At 43.4% G+C, this 26,485-nt stretch overlaps 1 protein-coding gene across 1 annotated transcript in view; it reads right to left on the bottom strand.

The window, feature by feature from the left end:
- Positions 1-2,921: 2,921 nt before the first annotated feature.
- Positions 2,922-26,485, bottom strand: part of Arhgap31 (Rho GTPase activating protein 31) — a 105,812-nt gene continuing 82,248 nt past the window's right edge. The window contains exons 5-12 of the mRNA XM_005327618.5: positions 25,937-26,044; positions 25,151-25,293; positions 21,770-21,968; positions 20,287-20,411; positions 18,762-18,824; positions 15,887-16,462; positions 9,658-9,938; positions 2,922-6,565 (exon numbers count right to left, since the gene is read on the bottom strand). Of these exons, the coding sequence (XP_005327675.2) occupies positions 4,151-6,565; positions 9,658-9,938; positions 15,887-16,462; positions 18,762-18,824; positions 20,287-20,411; positions 21,770-21,968; positions 25,151-25,293; positions 25,937-26,044 (3,910 nt within the window). The 3' untranslated portion in view covers positions 2,922-4,150. The remainder of the gene's footprint in view (positions 6,566-9,657; positions 9,939-15,886; positions 16,463-18,761; positions 18,825-20,286; positions 20,412-21,769; positions 21,969-25,150; positions 25,294-25,936; positions 26,045-26,485) is intronic.

The raw sequence follows: 26,485 nt of genomic DNA on the forward strand, positions 1-26,485 counted from the left end.
CATACTTCAAGGCTACTAAAATGATCTACTGTGTGCCAGTTGACCAGTGTGGCTCCCAGGTTTGTTCTATCTGGCTTTTCCCCTCTCCCCTGCTCTCCATGCCTGCACAGGCATTTATTCCCTCTTCTGGCCTTATTTTGCTAAGAAAGGTATGGGTAAAAGAGGACACATTGTTTGTCATTCCATATTTTGAGCTGGCCTCCAAGTGCCTAAAATCATACTCTTGGCAGCATTTAAACTCCAAGATTCTTGTTATCATCAGATAGGACCCGCCATGATAGGATGTGGTTTTAATTAATTCTAGTGGGAATTGAACCTACTCTGAACTTCTCTCACTCCAATCCCAGACAAATGAATCTTATGAACAGTTTATCTTGAGCCTCTGACTTTGCCAGAAGGAGTTAACTTGCTTTGCAGTGAATTAAGTCTCTGAAATCTCTTAAAAAGTGTGGAATAAGGATCTCACCTTATTTGCAGAGATCCAACAGAACTTAACAACTAGACCAATCAGGACCAGAAGAAAACCTCAGTTGCTTGCCACTCAATTTCTCTCTCTCTCTCTCTTTCTCTCTCTCTCTCTCTCTCTCTCTCTCTCTCTCTTTTTTTTTTTTTTTGCAATACCCTAGGGGCACCCTACATCCCTGAGCTACACTGACCTCATCCCTTTTTATTTTTTGAAATAGGATCTTGCTAAATTGGCCAAGCTGGCCTCAAACTTGTGCTCTTCCTGCCTTAACCTCCTGAGTTGCTGGGATTGCAGGCACATGTCACTATGTCTAGGCCACTCTCTAATTTTTTTAAATCAAAGCAAAGTTGTCAACAGCTCATTGTCTCACTGGTATGGTCTACTGGATTTACAATTATGTTTAATTGTGTAACATCAGTAGGTCACTTGAATACGATTAACAATCCTATTGAAATATGCTAGTTGCTATATTTCCCCCCATTTTTGCCTTTGTTTGGCAGTTAATGGTTTTCAACCTTGCTCTTGGTTGTTTATGGGCTGTTTCATTTAATATCATCCTCCCTTCTTCATTTGACTCCTCAAAACTTTAGAAGTACCAAGGTACCCCCTGCACTGTTGTTAACTCTTAACAAATATTTGTTGAGGATGACACTATATTTTTAATGTCTGCAAAATCCTGAATTTTGACCTGGATAATAAAATTTTGAAGTTTAAGACTTAGATTAGGTTAAGAGTGTCTTGATGAGGTTCTTGGTCAAGTTGCTTCATATTCCAAGTGAAGCAGAGAATTAAAACCATATTCCTTCTCTCTAGTCCACTTTGGCAAAAAAAAAAAAAAAAAGAAGAAGAAGAAGAAGAAGAAACAGCAGCCGCCACCACCGCCTGGAAGGGCCATTTTGCAAATAAAAATGGGTCATTATTTTTTTAAGCAGTCATTAATACTGAAAAAAAACATGCATGCATTTCACTTCAAAATCAACATTTTAAAATCAGTCACCCCCATTTTGAGGATTGATATTTGAAGAGTTTGATTCTGTAGCCCTTTCCAGGGAATCAGGCAGATCTTCCTGAAAACAGCAGTACTTGCCCTGCCCCTCCCCTACTCGGAAACAGGCAATCTGATTCCCAACCAGCCATTTTTAGGGAGTTCATTTTTCAGAGCCCATGTGGGTGGTCCAATAGGCAATCCCAGGGCATTTTGGGAACCTTTGGGAGAAAATTATGAGTTTTCTTTGCCATGAAATGGAATTTCATCAACACTAGGCTAGCCCAGCCCACAGGAATTTATGAATATGTTTCTGACCTTGACAGGATGTGAGATAGTTAAGGAGGAGCAGCAGGACACAGAAAGTCCGCCTCCAAGCTCTTCTGGAATTAACTGATTAGACAAGCTTGCAGTAGGGAATATCTCCAGACAGCTGCCAGTTGTGTTGCATGGGTGACGTCCATATACCCATGCACCTGAAGGTGATCCAATAAATGAAATGCCAGTCAGAGGAACATGGCAGCCATTTTATAAATCTAACATAGGCATCTCAACCCTTACAATTAAAGACAATTGTTAATATGTAAAGGGTGGCTTCTCAGTCTATCCCCAAATAAAAATATATCCTGTAAATATTACAAACAAAAATTTAAAACAACCATAAAGTAGTTTAAATATTTCATTACTTGGCTCAGAGTTCTGATGGTTGGTGAAGTGCAATTCTTTCCCTCTCAATGCCTAGAATTTGGTCCTTATCAAAGTATAGACACCAGAAGTACACTGGAACAGATACAATTTATCTGCCATATTTCCTGATAAGGTAGGAATGTGCTTTTCTTATTTATGGGACATGGCCTCTCTCATCTTTCACCACCATGTTTCTTCACCTTGCTTGCCTAGAGTAAAATGCTATGTTCTAGGACGTTTCTTATAAGTTGATATCTCACTAACTATTGGTCCCATGTCTTGCTCACCCAGAGAGAAAGCAAAAGCACTCACTGAAGCCCCCTTTGATGGCTCTCTTTTCTCACTCATCTCAACATAAAAGCAGAGCTCATCAGCTGACTTAAAGTTACCCTTGCCACAGACCTGGCTTAAAAGGCACAGGAAAGATTTCAAAACTCTCAGATTTGTCAGGGAGAGAAGGGGTGAGAGAGAGAGAGAAAAGGGAGCGATCAGTGGCAAGGCATCAGCTTCCAGTTTCTCATTGGAGAAGGTGAATTCAACTCAGCCCCAGCCCAGACCAGCTGTAGCCTTGGCTATGGGTTCTGCCCAGAGGCACTGCTAGCCTTCAGAGAAATGTCTGCAATAACTGAGCTTCTGGATAGAATTCAGCGAGGCTTGAATCTGAGAAACGGTGCCCTGTGAAGCCTTTTTTTTTGGAGGGGAGAACCAAAATTCTGCCAGCATGTATATTAGTTCTCCTTCCTCCATCTGAAATGCAAAGAACCATGAAAAATTCCAAACAACTGAAAGAAAATCAGATTGGTTTATTGCTTCTGCTTGCATCCAGACAGAAGGAAGAGCAAGTTTGAGGGCCTTAGATGGTGGATAAAGAGAATTATGGAAGGGAGACACATGCCTCAAATCTGAAACAATATAGGAAGAGGGAAAAAGAAGGGACCCACTGTCTAAATTGAAATACATTTTCAAGGAGGGGAGTGAGTGGTAGTGATGTCCACTCTGCTAGGATTCCTCCTTACCTCCCTTCCTGTACTGCTGGGCCCAGCCCAGTGTGGAAGAAGAGTAAGGCTGAGCAGGAAGTGTTTCCTGCCCACCAACTTAAATACATTAAGTTCACAGTGTAGGCTTTGTGTGGGGCTTTTCTCTATGATGACATTGGGTGCTTACACCCTGATATTGTTAAGCAGGATGATACCTTCACTTCACAACTGCATACATGAAAATTTTGATTCATTTCATTAAGAATCCTCAGCTCAGTCCTCACTTGGCCAGCTACTGGATTTATAAATCAGAGTTCAGAACAGTGGCAAGTAGGGTCCCAAATGAAATGCACCAGAAAGTCTGTAGTTTGTGTCAGTCTCAGGGTTTGCTCCTGACATAGATTCTGATTTTCTATGCTGGTATATGGAGTCATCTTGGACAGATCTGCAGGGATTCCAGGGAAAGAGCATGGGTGAGTTTACCCACTTGGATATCTAAATGCACATTAGTTTGCATTTCCAAATCTGCTTCTATTTTGGATAGTTCACTTTTTCAAAGCTTATTAGAAAACTGATTTAAGAACATATGCTTTAAAGAGCAGTAAAAAGCATGAAATAAAGAGAAGGCCTTCAAATCTCAATAGCATTTTCCAAACCTGCAAAGGATTTTTCTTTTTTGCAAAAGACAATTACTATAGCCAGCTCTCAACAGTAATAGGTAATGGTAGTAGGGAAGTAATGCAGCTTACATATGAGACCCCAAATTTCATTGGAAGCAAGAATTCCCTCATTCCTTACCTAAGCTTTCCCACTTGATCATACAGACTTATCTAAATTTCACCTTTTGGTCATTTCCTTGACACTCTTCTGGTAAAAGGATTAATTAGTGAATAGTCAAAAGGCTGAAAAAAGAGAAGTCAGAGGCCAAAATAAGTACAAAGTTAGATAATCTGTGCTGGAAAATGGCAAGTCGGCCCTGTAATAATTTCCAGATGAATCATGATGTTTTTTTTCAGACACCAGCAACTGAACTGATCATTCTATTTGCCTCCCACTTCTTCCATCCAGAATTACTGATCTCCGCTGGGGCTGGTAAAAACAGCTGGTCGAGGTCTCTAGTCTTTGGCCATTCTTAGGGATGGTCATTTTATTCCTAAGTGTAACCCCTTCTGGTGTGACCCATGTGTTTTCTGCCAACTCCCCACAAAGAAGGCCAGGGGAAACTGTCTGAGTGGGACTTCTGATAGGAGACAGCAGGACCTTGGAATCTGTAACTGTGGATGAGGGAGGCAGGTGGTCCATGATGGGGAAAGGAGGACTGAATAAGATTAGGCTCTGAGGTCTTCCTGGCCTTGACCTGTGGAAAGGCTTAGAACCCCCAGATGATCGCTCTATTTTTGAGGAAAGAAGGTTGTCCCCAGATGGCTCTGTCTCTGATGTGCGCTTTCTGCATTGCACTACTGCGTCTTGGGTGGAGAGGAGATTAGATAAGTCTGATTCTGGAGAAAGGGTGGGTCCCTCACAAATGCAGGATGCAGTGGTATCCATCCGTGAGGATGCTATGGCTCCTGTATCTTGCTTTGGTTTCTCTTCCCTTGGGCTTTCCAGGGAGGAGGGAGAATCACCTTTGGCAGATTTCTGAGAGGTCCCACTAGTTGAGCTGGATTCCTCTTGGCTCCTCTCCAGAGGCTGAGCCACACTCTCCCCTGTGCTCTGAGAGGGCAGGGGCTGTGGGATCTGTGTATACTGAATCTTGGGTGGGATGACTGGCACTGCCCTGGCCTGACACATTTTGACCATGAAGGAGGTTCTCACAGCTGACACACTCACGGGAGCTGAGTTACGGCGGCCTGTCAGGGCATGAGCAACAAGGTCCAGGTCCTGGGTATCCTGGGAGTAATCTTTCCAGGAGTCTGCTTTACAGTGAGATGAGGTCATCCAGGTGAACTTGGGGTCTCCTGATTCACAGAGCTGCATTCCAGGTGAACTAAATGAAGCCCCATTCTCAAGCCGGAAGAGGTCAGTAATGGGAATGGCAGAGTCCAAGTTGAGGGAAGAAGGCCGGTTTTTCCCTTTTGAGGGGCTACACTCAGTGCTCTTTAGCTGTAACTTTGGGGGATCTTCTTCAGGTGAGGTGTTATCCTGAACCCTAAGTGAACTCTCCTTGCTATTTTCTAGCCCAGGAACACCAGCTTGCTTAATCTGGTTGCTCTGCCCAAGAAGCGGCCCCAGCTCCTTTCCCTCTACTGGGGTGACTGGGCTGATTGCTGCTGGCTTAGACTGAACACTACCTGGTCCCTTCTGGCTGGGAAGAACCTCTTCCCCTTTCAGGTCAGAGAACTCTCTGAAACTCTTCAGGGCTTTCTCATCCCATCTAGTAATCTCTCTCCTGGCTGCCTGAGGATCAAAATTTCTCTCTGTTTCAAGATTAGCACAGCTGCTGGATGGGGTGACCTCAAGAGTCCACGGACTCGTAATGGTAGTTTTGCTATCCAGAGAGTGGCTCTGGCGAAGGCTGGGCCTGTGAGAAAGCCTCTTCTCCAATCGGTGGCTCTGCGGGCCCTGCACCTGGGCCTCCTGAACTTCTTTCAGTGTGGGAGAGTGAAGAGGGCTTGTCACCCATTGGGGTTCCTCCCAGGGCTCCACCATCTCCAGGACGTGCTGAGCAATGTCTGTCACAGTGTCATCTTCATCACAGTCTGAAGGCTCCTGTACTGACTGGGCTACATCCCCCTCTCCATGTGGGGAGATCTCAACCTCCTTTGTTGGGCTTGGAAAACCAAGGACTTCCCCCTCTGGAGCAGCATTCTTTGAAGTTTGTTTTTCACTTTGTCTTGGAGTGACCTCCTCTCCCTGACAGAGACTAGAGATCCCAGGGCTATCTTTGGACCCCGGCTGCTCTATATAAGGATTTGTCCTCAAATTCCTGGATGGATCTTCTCTCTCAACACCTCCCTTTGACAGCAGGATTCCAGGCGCCTCCTCCAGAGGAGTTGGAGGGGGAGGAGCAGGAGGAAGCGGAGGAGAGAGATTCCCGGGACGTCCAGCCTCAGTCCTTGCCGGTGGAGACGCCTCCTCAAAAGGAATTATTTCTAGAGGAGCCAGAGTAGCACGGTCTGGACGCAGCCCAGACTCGGATCTGTGGACTCTGGTTGACTCTGGCTTATCTCTATTGGCTGCCGCGGCAGCATCCATTGTACTCTGATTGGTTGAGCCCTTAGTCCCCTCCTCCTGGGGGGCGGAGACTGGAGAGGGGGCGGGGGCAAGAGAGACACTCCCAGGAGGCTCTGGGGAAGCAAAGGGCCCTGGACTTGACTCAAAACTGGGCAGAATTAGGCTTATCTTCTGAACAGATGGTGGCAATGACGCAAGTTCCTCCTCAGATTCAATGATTTTAAGCTCCTGTTGAATCTCGGGCCATATCAGGGCATTAGCCAGATCATCTTCATCCTGAAAAACATAAAGAAACTTATTAGTTCCTTAGAATTAAGGACTCTGAGCATTGTCATCTGCCTTGTTTTCGGTGATAGTGAAGGACGGGACAGTTCCCTGCCTGAGCTACCCAGCACATAAGAGATGCATAATCAGTAATAATTGCGGATACTTGATTGCTTACCGTGTGCCATAAAATACTTTTATCTTCTTGTTTAATTTTCCCAGAACCATAGGAGATAAACACTGCTATATTCCCATTACATAAATGAGGAGGCCTATGTTCAAACAGATTAAGCAATTTCCCTAAATCACAGAGTAGCAGACCAGGGTTGAAATCCAGCCCTGCTTACACCAGAACAGAAGTGTTTAATCCCTGTGTACCGTTGCTTTAAAGGAAACAAAACAAAATAAAAACCTTAAACCTGGTCTCATTTAACCTTAGATTTACTAGAAGATAGAATGAAATTTTTCCAATAAAGTGAAAATATTAATTCTTACCCTGAAACCAGCTTTCCAAATACATAAGTATAATTCTTTTGCTTATTACTGAAGAAATACGTATTACACACGAAAAGACTTTTAAATACATATTAAAACAAAGAAGAATACAAAAATAGCAAAATGTCATATTCCTACTATTCACAGACACCCACTGTTAACATGATCGGGGTATTTCCTGTGGTGGTTGGACTGCCTCCTGTGCCATCTTGTTTACTGTCCTTGTTTCCCCTTAAGTCCAGCTTCCCTTTGTCCTTCTCAACTCCCTTTCCCTACATAAAGCCCAAAGCTGCAGAAAGAAAAAGGATGGAGGGAGGGCCAGGAAAACAAACTTCAGTGTCTTTAGTTTTTTGTCTCAGGGCCTAATTGTGTCCCAGAAAGAAGGAGCATCTCCATCCGGTGGGGGTGCAGGCCTTTCTGAGAAATCTGATCTCTGCCACCTCGCATACCTTCTCACCTGGCTCCAATCACATGCTGTTTTAGAGTCCAGTTCCTTTTATGCTTGTTTTATTTCCAATGGACTGTGAGCTCCTTGAGGTCAGGGATTGTGTTTATTGGTGTTTGATTCCTCAAGGTCAAATGGTCCTTATGTACTGTTGAGTGGATGCTCAATAAAGATTGTGTTGCATTGAAATTGATTCATTGTTTTGAGTTATTTCTTTCAGATAACTCTTATTTGGTCAAAAGTAATCTGACTCTACTGTTCTATATGATTTGTGCATAGTTCTATTTTCCCTACTAAACTGCATCTCTTCAGAGCAGGACGGGCCTTTTTCTTATCTCTTTACTTTCCTCAATACCTACATTAATTAATCTCTTACTAAGGAATCAATAAGTTTAGACTCCTCTGTACTCCACTTTCTGCTATTTCCGTACAAGGACCACAATGGAAAATTTTCCCCAGAGCAAAAACCTAGGTGATGTCTTTGTCTCTTCTTCCTCCTCACTCCATATCCAATCCTTCACCAATTCCTGGTCATTCTACCTCCCAAGTAGCTTTGGACTCCTTCCACTTCTATCCCCAGATACCACCCCCACCCCCATCACCAACACACACACAATGTAGCCACCTTCTAACCTTGCTTGGTTTGCGACACACATACTAGCTTCATAACTGACTTCCCTGTCTTCTCTCTTGCCTGTCTCCTCCTCACAGAATAGACTAACCCATTAAGAACAAAACTCGGAACATATCATATACTTTTCCATTGCCTTTACGCTGATCCCCAAGCCCTTCCACACAGTACTGCCCAATGTGGCTCCTGCTTCCACCTCAGCTTTACTTTCTCCAGCTATCCTGGCCTTGTTCCAATTCCATGAATGTTTCAGGCTCTCCCACCCTAGATCCACCACACATCTTGCTCTTTCTGCCTGGAAGTCTCTCCCTTCCTATTGTACTCTACCGTTTTCTTCTAGGTGAGGTTCTCGACCTACATATCTACTCTTCAGGGAAGCTCTCCCTCACCCTGGTGACATTCCCCCTATGACTAGCTTAGGTCTTTGTATCATATGTCCCACTGCACTTCAAACTTCCACTTCACCCTGGAAATTACCTTTCTCCACTAGGCTGTCAGCCCTAAGAAGGCAGTGACCGTTTGGTTCATGAAGTTATTCCGGTGCTCAGCAGAACACCTGTCACAAAGTGGGTGTTTACTACATCTTTACTCGTTCCCTTGAATTTACCCTAGTTCTTCCAGTACTAACTTTATCTGCTTCTTAAAGCAACTCACACTTGGGACCTCCTCATAAGAATTCAATCCCCATTCATCCTTCCCCTTCAACAAATGCCAACACCTCTTATAGGAACCCTCACTTAGGCTTCCTGAAGCCACCATAGCACTCAGCTCTGCCCTGACTTCTAGCACATAGTCCCCTTATGCATGTCCTAGAAACAAGTTAAAAGGCAATGAGCTTCCTTTTCTCCTTTGGCACACTGCTTTGCTCACAGAGATGCCTCCCAGATGCAGGACTCTTCCCTGGGCATTTCAGGAAGCCTTGCTCCTTCTTATGTAAGGACATCTTACAAAAACCTGCTTGGAAAATTTCACCTCTACCAAGTGAACAAGGTTCTGTCAATTCTGACATCATATTTTTACTTCTCCAGAAGCCACAGGAGGAAGGGATTGATCCTGGAAATCTTTCAGATTTTAGAAACAAGTCTAGAGAACAGCCCATGTAGGCTCTCTGGGAGATGAGGGCTGGATCATGTAAATGATCATTCTATTTGGGCCTGGGATATGACAAGCAAGTTTTGTGCTGCTTCTGGGATTGAGTGCTATTATATTTCAATGACAGGTCACTGGTTTATGTTAATCCCAGGTCAGAGATATTTAGAATTGAGTCTGTTCTAGGAAACCTGAGCTGGATGGTTCCTTTCCATTACTCCAGAATCTCTGAAAAGTCCACTGCGAAAAAATTCCAAGCCTGATTAGAAGTGGGTCTCTTAAAGTTCCTTTGGCAAAAAAACAAAAAACAAAAAACAAAAAAACAAAAAAAAACAAAAAAAATTAAAAATATATTTTTTTAAATCTCCTTTAAATTGTACCAAGAGTCCTCAGCAAAAAGAGGACTCTACATAGAGTAGTGAGGAGGCAGTGCGCCCACTTTACCATCTCATGGAGAAACATGGCTTCTGTTCTGATCCCGGGGCACTCCTGCAGAGCGTTGGTCTCCACATCCTCAGCCTCTCGCCTTTCCTCAACCGCCTTCTCCGGATTCATCCTCTTCTCTAATTCCCTTAAATTTTGAGAGCTCAGGGAGATTTCCGAGGTCTTTTTCTCCTCCGTCTGGGTACCTGGCTCCAGGGAAAGGCTTTGGTTGCATTCCACTGTCCCCAGGCCTTCAGGTCCTGGTGGGGCATCTTCCAGAGCTGCCTTCTTAGTGATAGAAGCTGCAATGAGGATGTGAGTGATTAGTTCAAGAACTTCAAGAGAGGCTGCTCCAAGCACAGCCACTGCCCTGCTTCCTGGCCTGCTTCACAAGATGGGGTGAGGGCAGGGAGAATCCACCCAGCTCACTGCCACTTACATTCTTTTTTCTCCTGACAATGTCCTGGCCTCAGGTCCCAGAGACACAGACTGTTAGGGATGGGAGGGACCCAAAAGATCATCTAGTCCAGCAGTTCTCAATCAGGAGCCGTTTTATCCCCCTCCCCGCCTCCCCTTGCTGCCTTCTACGGACACTGACAACATCTGGAGACATTTTTGGTTGTTACAATGTCGGGAGAGGTGAAGCCTCAAGGATGCTGTTAAATAAATATCCTCTGATGTATAGCCCCCTACAACAAAGACCACCCAGAGCAAATGTCAGTGGTGCTGAAGTTGAGGAACACTGCTCGAGCCTATTCTTCTACTGCACAAATAAATACTCAAGCCCTGAGAAGTCAAGCTGGGTGCCCAAGACCACAAAAATCTGCTGTTCACTCCAAGTAGCATAGAGATCTAATAGCTATGGTTGACAGCTACAGTTAATTCGAGTATGAAGCTCTGATCTCCTAAGACAAGGAGAAGGGAGACAGACCTCAAATTTGGCCCCTGTTGCCTTGCATGAAAGAGGGACCAATTTCACTGCAGAAGACTGTTTTTATTCCACTGGTGTGGAATAAAGACTAAGCAATGTACCTAGGGTGGCACTTAGCACACAGTAAGTCCTTAATAAGTGTTATCATTTACAGTAAAATTAAAGAAACCTGGTTTTAAATTCTGATTTCTCAATAAATTTTACAATCTTGGTCCAAGGGCTTTGTGATACACTGCTGAGCCAATGTGAGGGTTTAATAGATAACACAGTGTAGTGTCTGACATGCAGTATCTGTAGAAAAGTTGGTCAGTTAAGAGCAAACTCTGCTCATGACTATTTGTTAATTTGGTGACTTAACTCCAAAGTACCATTTTGCCATCTTTGCAGCTAAGCCAGACCTAGTGACAGCATCCATATGTGTACTAACAGTGCTTTCAATTGACCTTAGTGCTGTTTTCTTTTGTGCATCATTTAGAGGCATATTTCTTGAAATTTAGTCTAATCTCTAAGTATGTAAAACATTCAGAGTTCAAATATTAAAACTATATAAAATTTTTTCTTTCATTCCTGTTCCTTCCATCCTGTTCCACATTCCCACTATCCCTTCTGTTTATGGCCATTTTTATTCCTTTTTTTCTGCCATATTTATTTTTTACATTTGCACAGATATTTGTATCCATAAATATTTTCATTCCCCACCCTTATTACACAAAATATGAAATGTACTATTTTCCTTTGCATTTTTTCATGTAATGACTTATCTTGAAGTCCATGGCATATTAGTATACAGGGAGATTGACTGTTAGGATGTGATGTATAGCCCTTATACGTCAAGGGGAGCCCTAGTTTGGGCTCCCCTTGGCCAGTGGTAGCTTACTTGGAAGGTGGTGCCAGGAAAAAGGAGTGAAGAGATGAGACAGGGATGGAGAAAAAGTCAATAAAGATGATGTCATTGAGCTGGTTACCATTATGAACGATTGGGACTGAATTCCTGATACCCCTGTGAGGAGCTGTTTATCCCTCCAAAGGGTGCAAGTATTGGTCATTTATCCACTGATTTCTGGCTTGTATCAGTTGAGAGCTGCCCCAGTTGATTCTCCATACTCTAGACAGTCCCAAGTAAAGGCTGAGATCCTACCTTCAGAAAAAGTCCCAAAGCAGAAAACTAGAAACACAAAGCAGACACTTGAGGGGGACACTTTTGGTGTCCAGGACCTGTCCCCCACAGATGCACAGGACTTTGAAGAAATATGTTACAGGGTCCACAAACCTAGGGACTCTCCAGAACTCAATGCAACCAGTTATTCAATCCATCTCCTCATGATGAGCATCTAGCTCATTTCCAGTCTTTTGAGATCATGACAAATTATGCCATCACCCATACATTACTTTGTACTTGTGCGGCTATTTATTTAGGATAAACTCTTGAAAGTAAGTCTTTGGGGTAAAAGGGTAAATGCATCAGTAATTTTTTAAAAGATATTTTTAGCATTCTACTGAGGTCTATTAATTGAAAGAGTTTGTCAATATCTCTTTTTGTAAAGCTCAGTGTCTTCTGTTCATTGACTGTGTCCATTTTTATGGATTTGTGTATGAGGCGTGGAGGAAGGGCCTGTGCTAAATGTGAACTTGTTCATATCCCTCCCTTCCCTGCTGACAATGCACTGACAACCCTGGGCCTCCATTAGGACACACAATAACCTCTTTACTCTGGCCCAACCACAGGTCCACCCTTTTCCTATCACTGCCCCTGAGAGGCCTTGTAATCCTGTGCTCTGGTCCTCCCTAGGATTGGAACTTAAGCAATCCTTCAAGACACAGATCTAACACACCTCTTGTGAGGATTCCCAGGCAATCTCTTCTTCCTTCCACCTCCTCCAGTGCTGGGTGTTTTTACCTCTGTGGTACCCAGGCATCAGGCACCATTATCTTTGCACATGTTCTTGGCTTTCATCCCAGGGTAAGTTTCTCAGAAAAGAGGCAAGATTTATGCCTAGAAATTGCCTACTAAAGACCTATGAGTCCGACAAATTGTTGTTGACTGACAAATTTGGCAGATATTTCAAAGTTACAAAAGACTCTTCATAGCTCAAAAGGGTTTCCAGCAGGGGAAAAATTATGCACCAAATAGCGACAAGAGAGGCAGAGACTATGAACTGCTCCTTCCTCAATATCCATTCTCTTTTTTATTTAGAACTAGAACCTTCCCCACCGCCCACATTTCAGCTAGACACATGCTATGCAGATAGTAACAACATTCACCAGCTTCTCCTGACTATGTTGAGTGAGTATGGGCAGATGAGGTTGAGAGGAAGTGATGTGTGGAACTTCTGGGTTACACCCTTGAGGGGAAGTTACTAGGCTTCCTCTTCTCCTCCCCATCCCATGCTGGGAATGTGGATGTTGCTGTGATAGTCCCATCCTGACCAATACAGACAAGGACAGCATTCTTGGGCACTGGTGGAGAGCCTGAGACTCCCGCCCCCATGATCTCCAGGAGCACAGCCACCCACCTCTGGAACTGTGCATATGATAGAAACAAATTGCTTATCTTTTTTGAGCCATTGTTTCAGGTTTTCTATGTCTGGCTTCTACGTTAGCCTATCTTAACTGATAGAACCATGGGTTTATGATAGAAGCTTTCTCCTGGTTGAAAGAATACAGCAAAAACCAATGTTCATAGGTAGAATCATATTTCAGATGCACCAAAATATAACTATATAAAAAATTCTATTATAAGTTCTTCAGTAAAGGAATGAGGCAACTCCTAATAGCTCTTAGGAAAATTCCGGACTTTTGTTTATCAAGATTTCTTAAAGCCATATGGTTACTCTGACCTTCCACTAATGAGCATTTCTAGAAGAAGATGTAGAGAGTTTGTTGTACCTTTTAAGCCAGTCCATAGCTTCACATTTACTTCAGAAGGATAAGTTTGTTGTGGCTCCTGCCCCCAGCTGAGAATGAGGTTAACAGGACATAGCCTTGAATCATGTAAAAGTCAGATAATCAATTATTATGAAGACACTAATTAGTCCTTGAGTTTTTTCACTTGGAGTAATTAATTACTTAATTATCAACACTTTAGCTAAAGTGCAATACTTATTATATCTCTTACCTTTTGGGTATCATTAGAATTTCACTTATTTTGGCTCAGAATAGGAGAGGTAGCTTGACCAGAATGACTAAAATAACCTGGAAAATCATCTTTAATTTTTTTTCCTTTTTACCCACTGCTACTAATCAAAAGAAAGAAAAATATTTTACTAATGAAGTTGAAATTTTTCATTGGGAATAATCATGGAAGAAGATAGGAAATTTAAATTGACCTAACTCTATCACAGAGACGGGTGAGAGGATCTGTTGTCCCTGAACCTTCTAGCATCTTCCTGCAGACCTACCTGGCTGCCTCCTATAGGATCGCTCATTCCCAACTGCCACTGGTCACAGGCAGGGAAGCAGGCTGGAGTCCACATTACTGTCTCCCCCAGACCAAATCTAATGCTGATTTGATATTCTTACTTTCAGAAAGAGACGGGAAAAAAGATAGCAGACTGTGTCCAAAAGACCCATTGGACCCCAGTACCCTCTCTTTTGAAGATAATAACCAATTTCACAAAAGTTTTTGGAAACCCTGTCTTCCTCCCTTTCCCCCCTCATCCTGCTCAACCCACACCAGCCCATAGACCATTCTCCCGACAAGATATCACTTGATGCCTCTGAGTCTTTGCTCATCTGTGCGCCATTCTGAAGTGCAAGGGAGGAAAAGATGATTAATACTTATTGAGCATCTTCTATGAACTGGACCATGGACAGGTATTTTATGGACATCCTCTCATTCAGACCTTGCCGCAACCCTTGAGATTGGAGCCACCCTGCTTTGCAGATGGACAACAGGTTCAGAGATATCAACCAACTGCCATTGTCACACTGCCCAAATGCAGTAAATCTGGGATGTGAATCAGCCCAGTTAAGGTCCAAGTCCTACACAATCCCACAGTATTCAGTTGCCTCTCAGCCCCAAATGCCCTTTCTTATCTTTTCTGCATGGAGAAATTCTACCCATTTATGAACATCTAGCCCAAATGTCACCTCTTCTACATGTCCCTGGAGCCCTCCTGAGAGGACTGCATCTCCTTTGTACCCATGCAGTCCTTCCTGAACACTTATTTATATTTCAAGTACCTAAGCGCTCCCTCACTTCAAGAAGCTGGAGTAGACTCTTCTGGGGCTTCTACCGGCTGATCCTTCAGTGCATTTTGCTTCCCTTCCTAGTTTTCAGCTCATGAGGGAAAAGGGACCATGTTTCAATGATCTTTAACTCCACAACCCACAATAAACATGCATGGAGAGAGCATGGGAGAGTCCCAAAGAGCATGAAGTATTTGTTTGTTTTTAAAAATCTGGATTCAAATCCTAGTTTTACCACTTCCTTGCTATGAGTTTTTGGGAAAATCTCTTAATTCCTCTTTAAGCTATTGGGAATATTAACTCCCTGTACCTCAAATGGTTGTTGTGAGACTATGTGAGATGATACATATGGAACACCAGAGAAAACACCTGACCACACAGTAGGTGCTGAAAAAAGTTAGCTAATGTTAACTGAAATAGAATCATTCTTAAGTCACAGAACACATGATGGTTTGACTGTCTGCCATCCTTTCCTTTCTGGTTCTGTCTATTTCCATTTCAAGTGGCTCAAGTTGGGCTGTCCTTACTCCATTCAGCCTGGAGACTCAAATCTGGCCCATTTTACAACCTATTAACCTAGCAACAGTGATTGGTGCAAAGTTGGGCCCAGGACTCAACTAGACCCAATCAGAATCCTCCCTGCATTTGAGATAAGGATATTGAGGAAAAGATACTTTTTCTCCAGGCTGGGTTTGCTGGCCATGTTTTCTATAGATATGAGGGATGGATGGATGAGGAGAGGATGAGTCTGGGAGAGCTAAATCCCCAATTCCAGCTTTGTAGCTCAGCATTCTATACTGTGATCTTTTCCTGCTGCCTTCTCACTATGAGCAAATAAAATAATAAGTAACATTTATTGGGTAATTGCTGTTCTAAGAACTTTGCATGAATTAATTCACATTTACAACTCTTCTAGAGAAGGTAGAATTATTAACATCATCATTCTCATTTTACACATTAAGAATCCAAGGCACAGAGAAATGGCAGAGACTGGATTTGTATTTAGGCAGTCTGGCTTTAGAGCTCACAATCCCAACCACTTGACCTCATTGCCTTGCAAACTCTTTATATATATATCAAGGCTAATTTTTCTCTCTTGCCTGGGAAATCTCCCTCTCTCCCCTGTTTTACCTGTAGAAGTCTCGGCTCCCAGTGGTTTTTCCTCTTCTGGCCAACCTCCGCTCTCTGACCCCTGGAAAGAAAACTCTTCTAGGCTGGACAGAGACTGCAACTCCTTTGGGGGTGTTCTGCACGGGGTGCTGTTGGTGCTGATTACCGCGGACACTCGGAGCGGCACGGACACCGCAAAGGGCTCGGAGATGTTCAGCGCCTTGCGCTGGTGACGCGGCGAGTGCTCCATCTGGAAGAGGCTGCTGGTGAAGACGGACTTGCTAGGGCTGTCGCTCGAGGTATAAAACATACCCAGCATCTTCGGGGCTATTTGCTCGCTCTCTGGATCCTCGATGGGCCGGAACACCTTCAGTTGCTCCGGTGGGGGACGGATCTGAGTGCACTGAAGTTGGCTTCGGTCGCTGCTCACATCAAAGCCCCCCTCCGCGCCCGCGGGCATCCCCTGCTGGCCCCATTCACCCTCCTGCTTGCTGAGGTCACAGGAGCTGCCAGTGCTGGTGGAGTGCATTTTCGTGGCGGGAATGAAAAATCCACCGGTGGTGACTGTTCGGTTGAAATTTCCTTTGGTTTCTTTTCCTAGTGAAAAAGAACAGGCAGGTGGTCAGCAGCCTGGGTACACACACCGCTTCAGGCCTTCCAGTAAGAGCAGGCACATCACTGTTGAATTCTGGAAAGGTGTAGCAACCTAGTAAGGGCACACTATCTGGATGAAACTGAGTACTTGACATTCAGTTGGCAAAGGGAGCAAGCACTGCTCCCCTTCCCCTCCACGTGCTGGGGATTGAACCCAGGGGCGCTTAACCACTAAGCCACATCCCCTGCCACCACACCCCACCTTTTTTTTTTAGACAGGGTCTTGCTAAGTTGCTGAGGCTAGCCTTGAACTCACAGTCCTCCTGCCTCAGCCTCCCAAGCCGCTGGGATTATAGGCGTGCATTTTCTCATATGCACAGAATTTTGGCACCATCCTTTGAAAGGTCCATTTGCTGCTGTGCTATACTCTCAGTTCCAAACTCTGCAAGGAGAGCAGCTTCCATAAGCAGGCCATTTTTTAAGACTGCTACCCAGCACTAAATGTAGAATTTTTAAGACATACTAGCTCTTTTTATTATGCCATTAAAATTTTAACAGTTTTTTCTATTTGGTCTCTGATTTTAATAAGTCCATCCCTCAGTCTCCAAAGCAGCTGTTACATTAGATGTAGATTGTGGGGGGAAAAAAATAGATGGGGGTGGTAGAATGAAGTTTGCTCAAAAGGAAGAAGACAAAAAGGGCAAAATAACAATCTTGTTTTATTTTAAAACTTCCAAACTTATTATTGCATGTGTTCTCTGGCAGATGGACCCAGACAGGGGTTTGATTTCCCAGCAAGGAAACCAATGCTGTTCTCAGCTAGACCTTTCCCCTTTTCCCTGGGCTTCTTCCTGTTGATTCAGAGGCTGAGAAGCTAGAAATGTAAATTAACTAAATGTTAGAAAGCACAGTTGTGAGGAGCAAGTTCTTGACTGACTTAAGTAGTGAAGGCAAAGGAAAGTCCAAATGGGGACTAAATAAGCTGAGATGACATGTGAGTTTCCAGGGCTCTGGGACATGATTTCTAAATTGATAACAAGCACAATGCTGAGTATCTTGCATAATTTTATGTTTAAAATTCTTATGACCACACTGTAAAGGAAATGTAATCATCCCCTTTAACATGTGAGGAGACAGACTCAAAAGATAGATGACCTGTCCAGCACCCATGTACGTCATATGCAGCAGACGATGATATATTAAATCCTGCAAGAACTTTCCTAAGAGGTTTCAAAACCAAAGCAAATGGATGAATATAAACAAAAGAAAATGCTAAAAGTGTCAATACCATTTAAAAAGATCTCACCGAGAATTTTCAGGTTTAGATTTTTTTCTTTTTAAAGCTGTTTTGCGGGGCTGGGGTTTTGGCTCAGTGGTGGAGGGCTTGCTTGGCATGTGTGAGGCACTGGGTTTGATTCTCAGCACCGCATGTAAATAAATAAATAAAGTAAAGGTCCACTGACAACTAAAAAATATATTTTAAAAAAAGCTGTTTTGAGTATTTCCTGATTCTCATGTTGCCTCATTTATCAAAGAGAAAAATGTCTTTCATTAAAGGCACTGGAAAATCATGGGATAAATATACAGTAGGTTGAGCAGTCTGCTGCCAGGGAAACCCTTTGTCTTGTAGTTTGTAATTGGGCTTGTTGGTTTCCTTTAAAAAAAAAAAATAGAAGAGAAGGAGAGAGGCAAATCAGTCCTTAAGGCTAGAGCTGTGAGAACATGTATGGTTTCATGTCATTTTGGTGATGCATGTCACCTCACGTGTAACTGTACACATATCTACCCACAAAAAGGAAATCATGTGCAAACTGCACACACCTGATGCACAGCAGGTACTTGCTCCATGTTTACTGGTAAATAATAAATGAAAGAATGATTCTGCCAATTCAGAATCATGACTCGGCAAGCATTATGAAACTCATACCTACAGAAATACTCAAATTCAAGACAACCATCTAGGCGTAAAGCCATGAGGCATAAACCAATCAATACTGGCTCTTTTTTCTGCTTGAGCTACTTCTGCCTTACTTTTCAAGTGTTGACCTTTTATCTGGTTCAGGTTTGAATGAAAGGTGCCTGTGATCTCCCTTTTGGCTAGAGAAGTCTGGAGAAAAAGGAAGGCTCTTTAGGTCTAGCTGGATGATAGAGTAGAGGATGTTACAGCAAGAGCCAGGTGAAGCCCTTGAGTTTGAGGGACTGGGTGCTTCTGGGCGATCACGACCACGGAGGAACAGCCTGACAACTTAAGCCAATCTCCCATTTGTGATCCCCAGCTTAGAAACTAAGTGTACAAACTCACCTTCCACAGGCACTGAACACAGCGAGTCCATGCTTTTGGCTGGTCGGATGGTAGCCTTCTCCACTAAAGACAAAAGAAAAAATATTCCTGAGGAATGCATATTAAGAGGAAGCATTCACAACAGTAGGTCAGGTTATGGGCACACAAGAAAAAAATTCTTTTAGAAAAATTTTTCAAGCTTTTATGTTTATCTCCTCAGAAAACATTCTCCCGGTTCACTCTAGAAGTTCCTACTTTCTTAATCAAACTGGGCTTACAGATAAGGAACATTGATAAATCAAAATTTTATTAATATTTTACAGAGAAAAGAAAATTTTGCAATTTTGTCAAATAATTATTAGCAAATGAGGAGTCCTGAAACTAATTTAATTGTACAAAAAGTATCCATGAGTCCCAGGTAACCCCTCCTAATTGGCAGGCTAGCAGCAGAATTCTTGGCTGTAGTCAAGTCTATCAGCACCCAGGAATTTGGTACAACAGGTGAGAGGGCCAGGGTGGGAAGTGGGGAACGAGCATCACTTTTCTCCCCAGGTGCACATTTGTTCCTTGAAGTCTGTAGCGTGGTTGTTCCTCCAACAAACTCACCCACCAACTCATGCTGGGACAGATTTCAACCAAACCAAACTTGCTTTGAGCACCTGTTATATACCTGGTGTGTTCTACATATCTTTGTAAGCTCCCACAGCAGGGTTTTGGAAAAGTGTGGCTTAAATGAGTAAAAACTTATTCCAGGCACAGTAATAGTCATTGCTATGGTTTGAGTGCACCCCCTGCCCCAAGTTCATATGTTAGAATCTTAATTCCTCAGTACAGCAGTGTTGTGAGGTGGGACCTAGTGGGAGGTGTCCAGGTCATGGGGACAGTGCCCTCATGAATGAATCAATGCCTTTCTCCCAGGAAGGGATTAGCAATTTGCAAGAGTTTGGCCCCCTTTTAGTTCTTCTGCACTCACTTGCTTACATTCCACTTTCCACCATGAGTAAAGCAAAATGAAGCTTTCACCAGAAGTCAAGCAGATACCAGTACCATGCTTGGACTTTCTAACCTCTAAAACAGTGAGCCAAAATAAAGAACTGTGTTCTTTATAAATCACCCAGTCTCAGGTATTTTCCTATAGCAACAGAAAACAGACTAAGCTAGACATGTTCCCAAACATCAACTCTTTTTAGAGAGCTGAGCGGGATGGGAAAGTAGTTTCTCTGAGGTCAAATCTTGCTAAGAAAAAAAGGTGGGGCGTCAGAAGCTGAGCAGAGCCCCAGGACTATAGCCATTGAGGTCATTCTGCATTCAGACAGATCAGGGTTTGAATCTCAACTCTGCTGCTTTTGGGCTCCTCAGACAAGCAGCTTAGTGCTTGGCTTTGATAACTGTATTATATTTATGTAAGATGTTAGTACTGGAGGAAGCTGCATGGAGGATATATAGGTTCTTTGTGTGCAATTTATTTTAAGTCAGAAAAAAAAATTTTTTTAACAAAAGGTCTCCCTGATTCATTTATAAGTTTTTCTTTCAGGGCCTTTCTTACCTGAGAGCCTCTGTCCTCTCACAAATACACTCCCATTTCTACTCAGCTTTGATTTGGAGTCTGATCCAGAACGTCCCAGGTTAAATATAGATTTCCACTTCTTTGATTTACTGGAAAGCTTTCTCCTAAAAAAGTCAAGCCATAAGACGTTAATTTAACTTGTCATTTCAAAGAGACTGTCAAATTGAGAAAGATTTCAATCGTCTTAGTTGTGAATGTTTCTGATATTTTAGGAAATTCCCCTCTAAAATTCAAGTTGAGCCTGACTTTCACACTGTCTGGAGATGCCCTCGGTGACTGAGCTAAGCTTTCATGAGTCAGAGCAAAGACCCTTTTTTTCCAGGACCAGAGACAAAGCCATCAGTTCGAGGCAGGGTTGGTAGAAAACAGAGGCACAGATTGGGAGACTCAGGTCATCAGTAACCACACAGTTCTGAATTCTGATAGGAACTCAGGTAAGAGTGTAGCCCTGGATCTTCAAAGATACCAATTTCCATCCCATCCCTTCACCCCACCACCCCTGGTTCTGGGGATTGAACCCAGGAGTGCTCTAACACTGAGCTACATCCCCAACTCTTTTTATTTTGAAACCAGATCTTGCTAAATTGCTAAAGATGGCCTTAAACTAGAGATTCTCCTGCCTCAACCTCCCAAGTAGGTAGAATCACAGGCGAGCACCACCACACCCTTAGTATGTCTTTATAATAATCCAAGACAAGTCTGTAGTGCTTGGTGGGAAGTTCTGCACTTGGCTTATTTTTTTTTTTTTCCCAAGCACTTGGCCTTGAGGTGTGTTTTTATAGGTGCCATTCTTTGGAGTTTACCCCAGTTTCTCTGACTGAAAGACAGAGAAAATGTACTTAATGTTCCTTCCAAGGCATTCATCTTCCTGATCCCTGGGAGGGAGTCTCGTTCCCCACTGATTTAGGGAGAGGTGAGTGGGCTCAGTTCCAGGAGGGCATGATCCACTCACTGAAGGAAACAGGGGTTTTTCCCCCAGAAAAGCTCAGGCATGCTGTTCAGTTTACAGTGGCCCCCTTTGTCAACGTGGCCTCTGTCTTGGATTCTTCCTCTGTGCCTCCTATAATGTCATGTGGGTATGGAGACCAAGGTGAGGGGGTCAAGTTTTTCTTTTCGGTAAACTTCCTCTTGTAACCACAAGCCTATTTTGTCTAAGGAGTAAAGGATTTAGCTTGACACATGACAAGACTCTCCTCCTACGACCCCACTCCCATCGTGGTGCTTGGGGTCTTTGTGGGACACCGGGGATCTCAGTCATTGTCTGGGACAATGAGTGATGGACGGCATCACCAGTGGGAAGAGTGCACTGTGGAGACAGCTCCCTTCTCTTCTGCAAGTTTTCTTTACACACCCGCTAGACGGTATCCCCAACCCACACTTCCATCAAGACCCCGAGACTACCTCTCCTCCTCTGTCTCCCTCTGCTCTGCATCCCCCAGAATTTTAAAAGAATGCCACTTGCTTGTTGTCTGGTAGCTCCAGGACGGTGTGGAAGAGGGTGCCCATGGGAGGCACAATCTCAGGCAGGCTGTTCTCCCTCCTTTCCTTCCGGGCAGGATGGTCGGTAGCCAGGTTGCGGGCCTGAGCTTCCTCCAGGCTTACCAACTTCATGGGCAGGGACAGGGCTGGCAGCGTCAGGCTCTTCATGATGGGCCGATTTTCTATAAAGGAAAAAGAAGAGCTCAGTCTGGGAGGAGGCCCATGCATGGAGCCAGATTCACCATCCACAGCCCCTCAATTCTGACCTCACACCAAGGGGCTGAGTGCTAATTCTGGCTTCTCTTGGGCCTGATGGGACCTGAGGCTGAGGCTGCACACAGAAAACTTGCAAATCTTCTAGCCAGACTAGCTACAGGGCAAACAGGGCCCTCAGGAAACAGCTTCATTTTCTGTACTATTTGGAGGGACCACTCATTCATTCATTCAACAAATATATGTTGAGCGATGACTATGATCTAAGTATAAAGTGTGGGTCTTTACTCCTGAAACCTCTGCCTAGTGCTTTGGTGAGATGGATATGTCTGTCCAGCCACAGAGGTGGCCTGACTCAGCAAGGGTAAGACAGGAGCCTGCCTGCCCATCCTCCCTAGTGCTGGAGAACAACCACTCCAAGACAGTTGAAGGCTGGAGCCTCTAGTTCCCCTGGATCACCTAGGTGTTTATCTCCATAGGAAAAGCACATTTTACACACCACACTTCTAAGAGAGATATAGCTCTTTACGTACCTCCCAGTTATCTTCTAGTGTGTGTAGCTAACGCTTTCCTATTTTGTGGTATTCTTCTTAGGAATGGAATTGATGATGACAATCAATGATATCTAGGATTATCTCTTTTCTACATCAGTGGTTGTTGGGGTAGGGGGGTTGCATAACCCCAGCAAAGGGCATTAGTTAATGTCTGGAGACATTTTGATTGTCATGAATGTGTGCAGGACAGCTACAGGCATCTAGTAGGTAGATATCAGGGAAGCTACTGAACACCACAAATTGCACAGAACAGCAACCCACAATAAGAATTATCTGGCACCAGATATCAGTAAAACTGAAGTTGAGAAATCCTGATCTAAGTTAAAAAGAAGCCAAAGTTTGCTTCTATTTAGCCTTTGGTGACTTTGCCAGCTTTCTGTGACTTCTGAAGGTGTGAAGAGACTTGCGGACAAGTTGGATGATGACACCATTTCTCTCTGCAGAGCATGACTCACTCTAGTGGAAGGAAATGAAGACGCTGAAAAGGACTGGTAGAAAATGGGAACAGTAAGTGACAGTGGGGTGTTGCCGGGAAGATAAGCACAAGAGCCATTCTGCAGGGCTGTGGTTAAATACATCCTGTGATCCTGAACATATTTCAGAACGTGTCTGAGTTTAACCCAGTTTTCCAACTTAACCTAAAGGAGGGTGAAAATGTTTAAATTTAATTCACTTCTGGTATTTGTTGATAGATTCTAGATTATCATTTTCATTAATTATTTATTGACTTACATCACTTTGGGAACAACTGGGACAATGGGAAGAATGTGGACTGCAGAGTGGGAGGCTGAGATTCAGTAGCCACATCTGCCTCAGTTCCTGGCCTGCTCATCATCTCTGCTGAGATATGTAACAGCCATCTAACTTCATCATGCACAGCAGAGCTTGCGATTTGTGCTCCTTCCCCTCTCTGTTCTCGGTCTTTGGAACATTTATCCCCTAGATCCTCACTTGGTTGATTTCCCTGTATCCTCAGGTTTCAGTTCAAGGATCACTTTCTCAGAGGCTACGGCCAAAATAACACCCCAAAGTCACTAATCATTACATTACTGTGATCTATTTTCCTCTTGTTTTTTTTTTTGAAGTGATAATATATATTTTTTTATTTTTTTAAGGTGATAATATATTTATTTATAAGATATGTTGCTGTCTTGCTGCTCAGATCATAGTTATGTGCAAGGAAGCTACTTTGTTATTTTGTGCACTGACATGTCCCCAGAGTCTAGGACACTGCCTGCTATATAGGTGGTACTCAGTGCACACTATTTTTTAATAAATCTTGTAGCTATCACAATCTCTCTGACCTCAGTATTCTCATCTATAAAATAAAGGTATTGGATTCTGATCCACAAAACTGGAGCATTGCTAAATTTAACATCCTAGATGTCTCTGTTAGATGACATGTATGTATTGCCTGGTGAGGAGAATGCCCCTGTTTTTTCTTGGGATGTTATGCACATCATATTCTGTCTGCAGCCTTCGTAAGCTATTAAGTTAACAGTGAAGACTGAGGAGTAAAAGGAGCAGGAAAGGAACTAACATTTACTGAGGGTTCAAAACATGCCCTATACATACTAAAACAAGTTTTTGGAGCCAGGAAGACCTAGATTGGTACCCAAACTCTCTCAGTTGAGTCAATTGCAAGAGATTATTCTGGTTTCCTAAATATACTAACTGAATGGGGAAAATGTTTTAATCAGTTAACAAATATTTTGAAGACATGGGTCTCATACACCACTGACCAGTAGTGTCTGCATCACCTGGAAACTTGTTAGAAATGTACATTATCTGTTGCACTATAGGTGATTGGACTAGAAACTCTGGTCCAGTAATCCATGTTTTAACAAGTCCATCAGGGATCTCTGATGCACATCAATGCTGGAAAACCAGTTTCATTCACAAATGAGAAATCAAGAAAACCAGGCATCTTGATCAACTGAATTTACAGTTTTTACAAATTAGGTTTGCAGGAGTTTAAGCAGCATAAGCCAATTCTCTCCTAGCATTCATTGTATCATTATGAGATGCCCATAAGCTCTCATATTCAGTTTTGTATGCTTACTGCCTGGTACAAGGTAAAATGAATGAAGCACTCAGGAAATGCATTCTGAATATGCATGTGGGTATGAGCCTACTGCCTCTTAACTCATTCACTTAAGACTTCAAGGCAATGGCATATGGTTCTTCAGAAACATCACAGTGAAAGTAAATCATCAAGGAGAAAAATGTTGCCCTTGCCTTTTTTGATGACCAAGAGTTTAAGAACTCACTAAACCAATGGAACGTTTTTCTAGTTCTAGTCCACCACACCACATTCATGGGGTAGGTTATGTGTTCAACCAATCAAAAACGTGCTAAAGCCACAGGCAAACATACCATATTTTCACTGCACACCTATACATGTATATATGCAGGATTGCCAGACAATGACAGGCAGTGGCCGTGTGTGTGCGCGTGCACACACACACACACACACACACACACACACACACTGGCCAAAACCAAGCTCACCCTCACTTATTATTGGGCCCCATAACTAAGGCAAGAAAAGATAGGCTGGTGGGATAGATGGGGTAGATGCCAGGAGGAGTCATTACCATCATTCTCCAGAGACGCAGGAGCATCGTTGCTGAAGATTTGATCCACATGATTCAATATAAACTCAATCACCACTTGCTGGACCCGGACTGCAAGGAAAGCTGCATCTCCATTGCAACCAGTGGCCTCGATTTCTTTAGACCTGAACCATGGAAGAAACATATTTACTGAATGAGTCTGCCTTACAACCTGAAGCAGTCAGGAGAGCCAGTGGGCCTTTTACACAGGCATCATCTCCTAAATCACTTTTAGAATATTTTAACTCTTAAGACTGATCAAAGGGTGTTTCCAAAGGCTGTAAAGCCCAACCCACTGAAACTTAAAACAGTTATCTGGAATTATACACTACAAGACTATAAACACTATCCCAGAAACATATGGGATCCCTTCCCACCTCCACCCATTAGTCCCGTGGAGCAGGTCATCTTTTGCAAAGTCACGAGAAGCAGTTGGATTCAAGTTATAGCAAGTTGTACCCCCACCAAAGCCAAGAAAAAGCCAATGAACCTAGAGAAAACAAAGGCCTTTTCAAGAAACTGTAACATACAGATCTATAACTTTAGCCACACCTCGATCTAACAAATGCCTTTGGAACCCAGAGTTTCCAAGTTAGCAGCCAAACAGTTTAGGTGAATAAAATCACCCTTAGTTGACATGGGCTCTAACAGATTACTAAGCTACTAGTTTGTTTCAAAGAGATTCAATTTTGAAGAATCCAAGTTTCATTTGCTTTGGTAGGCTCTGAGCCCACCAGGGTGGGGTGAAGGTGAGGGAGTGGTGTTTACCTGAGGAGGTTTGGTGCCCACACCAGGGCCAGGTTCCTGGCATGCATGTTGGTCTTGCTGCTGAAGGAGGCAATGTGGGCCAGGTGTCGAATCAGGTATTCCAAGGTCCTGTAATTTATATATATATATATATATTTTTTTTTTTTTGACAAAGCACAAAACCACAGGGCCTGTGTGAAGCCTGAAATCTGGTGATAATTTCTAAGTTTGGATTTAAGAGACTCTACTTCTATCTTATGAGTTTTGAAGGCTCGTTGGAAGTAAATTTCTAGGCCATGGCACCTTGGCCTGGGGTGGGGACAGGGATCAGTCTTCTTAGAAGCCAGCTGAGTCCCACGGAGCACTAGCTGGAGACAGAACCAGGGAATCACAGATCTCATGGCTGAGGAGTCTTGATGACCATTTGCTCTTCTAAGACCCTTCAGGATAGCCTCCCCACAGTCTTCAAATAGGTTCCCACTTAAGAGCCCACTCTCTTTTAAAAATTCTTCCAGGTACAGATAAGTTGGTACTTGTTAGGAAACTCATCTCATGGATGAACAACATGTG

Source organism: Ictidomys tridecemlineatus, chromosome 3, assembly GCF_052094955.1.
Source record: "Ictidomys tridecemlineatus isolate mIctTri1 chromosome 3, mIctTri1.hap1, whole genome shotgun sequence".
Classification (NCBI taxonomy): Eukaryota; Metazoa; Chordata; class Mammalia; order Rodentia; family Sciuridae; genus Ictidomys; species Ictidomys tridecemlineatus.